This window comes from Oncorhynchus tshawytscha, linkage group LG10, assembly GCF_018296145.1.
Source record: "Oncorhynchus tshawytscha isolate Ot180627B linkage group LG10, Otsh_v2.0, whole genome shotgun sequence".
In the NCBI taxonomy this organism is placed as follows: domain Eukaryota; kingdom Metazoa; phylum Chordata; class Actinopteri; order Salmoniformes; family Salmonidae; genus Oncorhynchus; species Oncorhynchus tshawytscha.
Window position 1 is genome coordinate 13,144,797 of NC_056438.1, and position 7,051 is coordinate 13,151,847.

General features: G+C 39.0%; 1 protein-coding gene across 1 annotated transcript; it reads left to right on the forward strand.

Annotated features, from left to right (window-relative positions):
- The first annotated feature begins 381 nt into the window (after window positions 1-381).
- Window positions 382-6,777, forward strand: LOC112237503 (high mobility group protein B3-like). Its single transcript, XM_042328152.1, has 5 exons — window positions 382-461; window positions 3,181-3,402; window positions 4,035-4,174; window positions 4,386-4,560; window positions 5,257-6,777. The coding sequence occupies exons 2-5, from the start codon at window positions 3,253-3,255 to the stop codon at window positions 5,410-5,412; spliced, it is 621 nt and encodes a 206-aa protein (XP_042184086.1). The 5' UTR covers window positions 382-461; window positions 3,181-3,252; the 3' UTR covers window positions 5,413-6,777.
- The last annotated feature ends 274 nt before the right edge of the window (window positions 6,778-7,051 follow it).

Sequence of the window (7,051 nt, forward strand, 5' to 3'; positions counted from 1 at the left end):
CACAGATCTGTATCTGTAGCCTAGTGTCCTATTTTAACCTTTCACCTGAGAGAGAAAGCTGTTTCATACCGTCTAAAAACACCTCCAATTGAACCTTTATATGTTAGCATATATACCGTACCCATATGTACTACTACACACACAGCCAACCTTCCTCACCCAATGAATTTCTCTTCATACTACTCTGAAACTTTTCTCAGCGGCTCTTTTTCAAAGGCGTGGGTATGACAAGGCCTCCCCTTGTCGACCAATCACCAACGATAAACCCGTAAAGTGTGTAGAGCAGCGTCCAATCAGCAGTTTGGGAGGCTGTTTTGAACCGACCCGGCCGCTAGCCAATCAGGCCGTTCTCGTATTGAGCTAGCGCGAGGCTGTCTACATATGGATAGAGAAGACAGGAGAAAGGCGAGACTGTAGGATTCCAGAATCCAGACTGACTTGACTGCTGCTTAACAATACAGGTACGTTACTTGTTATAACAATAATAACATTGCATTATTTTTTACTACCACCATTTGAATAATTTATAACATTGACTTGTGTTAAATGACATGGTTATTTTAATAATTTGAATTGAGATTATGTTATTGTTAAGTCTTTCTGTGGTATTTTAGTGCAATTGTGGTTTAAATGTGCTTAGATGTTATTCATTTTGCAGGCAAATAGTGTTTGATAATTTTTTCCCCCATAATGTGTGATTTATTGTGGTATTGACAGAAATCTGCTGAAAATGGCCTTGATCTATTTTAATATTGTTTACACGGTCATTTATCATAAAGAAAATGAAAATGTCACTGTTGTCTCGTGGACTCTGTTTTTTCCTGATTTTTAAAGTAACCAAAAGTTATTAAACTGTAATTTTCTGAGGCTTGTATTCCTCACACGCATCGCTGCTGTGTGTAACACTGTGAATATGGCTGGCTATAGCCTGTCTACGAATAACACTGTTCTTCTATTGCGACCCGATTTCGATGTCATCTACATAAATAATCATACATTTTCAGAATAAACGTTTGTTTTCCGCTGAACTCTTTTATCCCTATTCAACAATGTAAAGAAAATGTTAATGTCATCGTCGAAAAGCTGTTTTTGAGATTTGTTATCGCCCTTAGTCAAATGATTGCTCTCACCATGTAGTAAAATGGCTGGCGATTTAAACCATTGAGGAAAGGCAGCGCTAACGCAGAGAAGGGACGGGGAATTGTTGGAGAAAAACAAATTATCTACGGACGAAAAATACTGCACTTTTTCGTTTTCCATTCGAAATGTTTATCTCTAACTTTCTGCATTAAAGTATTTGTATTTTCCCCTTTTTATTCATTTTCGCAACTTCTCGATTGCAGCAGGATGGCTGGCGCACTGTCTTTGTTACCGAGAGCAATGCACCAAGCGACAGTCAGGGGTATAACTTCAGAAAACAGTGAAATGTCACGAAATACGAAATGACAGTTTTAATATATTAACCCGAATAAAAAGAACGGTCTTTGTTTTATCTGACTACGTTGTTTTGTTTTTAATTAGCGGTCACATTTAGTCGTTATAGCTCTTGGAACCGGAGGGGGGTGTGTATCGCTTTGTTACATAGTCAGCCGCGTAAGCCTTCCCCTCGCTCTACAGAAGCCATTTTATTCAATGGGAGCTCCAGTGAAGAACAGCACTCTCCTCGCCTGTATAGCAGCCACACTACCCAATACTAGGCGCTATGAACTGGGACTGAGCTACCGTACGGAGCGGGGAATTAAAAACCGAAAAAGTAATAACATTTCTGGCAAAGTAAGATTGAAATAGGCAAGAAGGTGGAAAATAAACAGGAGTTTCTCTCATGAGGACGCATTTCACAAAATGGAAGATGAATAATTCGCGTTGATGACCTCTCTATTTTTCTCTGTATGTGTAGTTGAAGCGTCTCATTCTATCGCAACATAGTAACTAGTCGGAGCGCTCCCTATACTATAGCTGGTATGAAGAAAGTAAAGTTCGCGTTGCGTTGGATGCAATGGAGTAAAGTTTAGAGAGCTAAAAAATATGAAAATAAAAGGCAGAAAATGGCTAATGACAAGGAGATGGGCGGTGGCGAGGGGAGAATATGGTGGGGGCTTTCTTATTTGATTGAGATTCTAATGGGAGGTGTTTTGTAAAAATGCTCATTTACTTTGTAGATTAGAATTCGATTATTTTCCAAATTTGAATCTATATCTAAGTATCAATTCACATTCCCAAGAATGACATTTCTCAAATAGCCTAGTTATTAAATCTAGATTAGAATTAGATTATTTTCCAAAATTGAATTTATATATAAATATCAATTCACATTCCCAAGAATGACATTTATCAAATAGCCTAGTTAAACCATTTAAAGTATTTGAGAAATGAAAATAAAAACCTTACACTCCATTGTAATTACATAGTAAAAACAGACATTACAACAGCACATAGTCTCCTAGCCACATTTCCTTAATTCCCCATTTTTCTCCATTCTAAGACTCCTTGGCCAATTCCACATCTTCTCCCGTATCACACCTACAGAATGCAAATGCATTCCAACCAATTCTTATTCTACAGCTAATTGGAATTCATTATAATTCTAAAACTGATTCTTATTCTAGAACTCCCTCTAAATTCTAATTCCCTTGTTCCCTTCTATGGTTCCACCACCTACCATAATAATCATAATTTATTAAACTTTTATAGTACTTTTCATTATATAAAGAATCTCAAAGCTCTTTAAAGCAACACAAAAAAAGACAAGCAATTTAGAAAACAACAACATAATTCATGAGATGTCATGAATTCATGAGGGTTGTCAAGTTCATGGCTTGAATGGTCTTTGGACCGAAGCACTGTGTCATCAAGGTGGTTTGCCATTAATGTGAAGTTGACCATCACCAGTGGTCAATGATGTTAAATTAATCTGTTGGGTGTTGTGTAATCACATTATGTCTGAATGAATTTGTCAATAAAGACCACAGTTAGTCTCCAACATGAATTGTGTTTGACTCTCCATTCACAAATGTCATCAAGTGTTTATTGAAATATTCATTGAAATGAACATACCATGGTCAATGTGCTTTGGTACTTGCATCACCTGAAAAAAAATAGTATACAGGTTCACTTTCCCAGAAGAAAATCAAACCACAACATTGAATTAACCCATTTTCATCTTCTCTCCACTCTCACCAGATACTGACCCAATCAACCAATTAACCAATCAACGAGTTCCAGACCACAGCTAGGCCCCGCCCAGTGACCAGGATGGCTAAAGGCACTCCAGGGAAGCCCAAAGGCAAGATGTCCTCCTACGCCTACTTCGTTCAGACCTGCCGTGAGGAGCACAAGAAGAAGACTCCTGAGATACCTGTCAACTTCGCTGAGTTCTCCAAGAAGTGCTCTGGAAGATGGAAGGTGAGGAATGGATGGATGGATACTTTATTGGTCCCTGAAGGACAATTAATAACAATTTCTAGTTAGTTTTCACGATGAAGTTGATTAATTGATTGGTGACATATCATGTTTTTTATGCAAAAAAAAATATTTTCACATCTTATTTCACAGTTCTAGAGATGAGATAATGAGGATGATGGGATTGAGATTATTAACTAGCATGCCATGTAGTGTTGCCTGGCCAATACATCACACTACGCAGCCCACACAAATGGTTATTGGGACAGAGGTCAAGTTCATTTAATTGAGTTTTACCAAAATTAAATTCAATCAATCTTTTGCTCCCAAATCTATTGTTCCCCTAAAGGACAAACCGGGTGGTAGCCTAAAGCTTACAAATCAAGAACGGCAAGTTATTTGTTGACTAAGGTGTGGTTACATGTTCCGTACTGCAGGTGGCGCAACAAGACCACATATCATGCTGGCTTCTTATATTAAATGACAATTAGGCGACCTTCAATAGACCTCTCTGTTTGAATCCGTTTTTTTTCCATATGGTACCAAATGAACACTGCCCATGTGTTCATCCTTTCAAAGTCTATTGCTGGGAATGTTTTAAGTGGTGTAAATGTTGTGATTTTTTTTTCCCCCAGACGATGTCTGGTAAGGAGAAGGGGAAGTTTGACGACATGGCGAAGCAGGATAAGGTGCGTTATGACAACGAGATGATGCACTTCGCCCCTGGAGGCAAGAAGGGAAGGAAGAAGGACCCCAACGCACCAAAGAGGCCCTCGTACGTATCACACACACAGACTGGCACACACATACATGGATGGAGTCACAGACAGACAGACAGACAGACAGACAGACACACAGACACACAGACTCCTTCACTCATGTTTTGGTTTTCAGTAAGTATATCAATACACACATCAGACATCACGACACACTAAAATGAAAAAAAAAAAAACACAATAATAAATCAAATAATAATTTCTCCACAGCTCTGGTTTCTTCATCTTCTGTGCGGACCACCGGCCCAAGATCAAGGCCCAGCACCCCAGCCTGGGCATCGGGGACGTGGCCAAGAAACTGGGGGAGCAATGGAACAACCTGACTGATGCCACCAAACAGCCCTACCTGATCAAGGCCAACAAACTCAAAGACAAATACCAGAAGGTAAACTAACTTATCTGTGTATTGTATTGTACCACATACACACAAGGACAATTACCAGAAGGTAAACTAATCAAGGCCAACAAACTCAAAGACAAATACGAGAAGGTAAACTAACTTATCTGTGTATTGTATTGTACCACATACACACAAAGACAATTACCAGAAGGTAAACTAACTTACCTGTGTATTGTATTGTATCACATACACACAAAGATAATTACCAGAAGGTAAACTAACTTACCTGTGTATTGTATTGTATCACATACACACAAAGATAATTACCAGGAAGTAACATTTATATTGATTGATGAATTGATTGGTTACATTACACCTTGTATCTGATATCTGCACCGTTTTACAGTCACACATTGCACATTTTCACACACACACACACACACACACACACACACACACACACACACACACACACACACACACACACACACACTTCAACCAGGTACCTTATTAAAAACAACCTTCACTTTAATAATAACCTGACAACATCGCTACCGATCAAAACATCTACCAACCAATCAACCAATCAAATTAAATAGAATCCAGTGTGTTTCTGTCACCTGACCCCAAGTGAGAAGCTCAAATTGGACACCAATATCCACCACTGTTGATTAGCCAATGTAGCCCGGACAACACCCAATGTTGTCCCAGCCAGTCGAATAACACATTTGACTCCCCCAGGACGTTGCTGACTATAAGTCCGGTAAGGGCAAGGTGGTAGTTCCGAGCATGGCAATGGCCCCAAAGCCCATGACGAAGAGTAATATGGACGACGATGATGATGACGACGATGAGGAAGACGAGGAGGAGGAGGATGAGGAGGAGGATGACGAGTAGATCGCCTGAGTTCTGTTTTGTGTTTTATTATGATGGTGACGATAATGATTATTAAGTCATGCGTTTTCCTTTCCAGTTTGAAATGCGATTTGTAGGGTTAAGAAGAAACACAGGTGATATCTTTTTATGTTCCTTAATGACATTGCTCCGCGCCCTTCCCTCCTTCATTCTATTCCCTCCTTCCACCTCTTTGTTGTTTTGACGTCGTCATTATGTTCATTTTGTGTTAACTGCTTCTGTAAAGTTCTCTTTGTACATTGTGTCAAGTTAAGATGTTGAGACTGTACGTTACTATGGCAACTGTGATTGAACTCGAAGTAGACCCCTAATACCCCACCCCACCCCCAACAGGTGTGTGTCTGTGTGTGTGTGCTCATGCTTGTGTGTGTGTGTGTTTGTGTTACCGTGTCCATCTCACCAGCACTGTCCAGTGTCTTCCTCAAAACCCGCCTAGCATTGTCTCTTTAACAGGCTCTATATCGATTCAACGGAGAAGCATTTAAAACCAGTGGTAGCATTGCAGTATATATAAACACCTTTTTGTTTCTGGGATTCGTCCCAAATTACACCCTATTCCTTATATAGTGCACTACTTTTGACTAGGGCCAATAAGGAATCCCATGGAGCTCTGGTTAAAAGTAGTGCACTATATAGGGAATAGGGCGCCATCTGGGACTTTGTTTTTAAAAAGAATGTGCAAGGTGTTGTTTTACTGTATATGGTTGACTTAGACTTTAGTCCATGTTTTTGTTTTTTAAAATTTGTAATGATTATTTTTCTGAGGCCTCCAGATGTAAGGTGATTTCTGATTGCACATATCTAGTAGGGGTGGTGTTGTTGTATCTAGGTGGCTGTTTGTGTAGCTGTGTGTTGGTTGTTGCACCAGGAAGTGTTGCCATGGTGAAACTAACTCCCAGTTCAACAGCCTCCCATGTAAACGAACAGTAGTGGCTGGTTAGCTAGTGTATGCTGGCCAACAGTCATTTAATACTATGGTTCAGGGTCGTTTAGTAACTTCCACTACAGTCACATTTTCACTTAGTCATGCATTGATGTCAATGGGAGACAAAGTGAAAATTTGACTTAAGTGAAAGTTAGGATTCGCTCCTTTGAAACCGAGGAGGATGGAAAACATCCAAACAACAGTATATAATGGAAACTATAATTTCCTTTTTGGCTAAGTGCATTTTAACTGTTCGTTGTTGTAAGATCTCTCATGATGAAAAACGAAAAACGACACGGAGTGAAAAAGCACGACTATTGAAGAAAATAAACCTGTACTTATCTGTATCTAAGATTTTTTCTTTTTTGTATGTTTAGAAAAAGCTATGTTTGGAATTATTATTAAAGTATGACATTTTTACACGTGGTGTTATGTATTAATGATTTTCATTTTGCTGCTTGAAAGTCTCTCTCACCAAAACCTTCTCATCTTGTCATGTGAAATCCCCCCCCAAACACATATCATCATTATTAAACAAGTTGTCTGAATATTATTATAACTAAAAGTGGATCTGCAATAAAGAGAACATACATTTCTCATTGAACTTATACTTTACTATTAGAAGAATGATTGAACTCTGTACTTTACACCTAGCAGAATGATTGACCTCTTTACACCTAGAAGAATGATTGACCT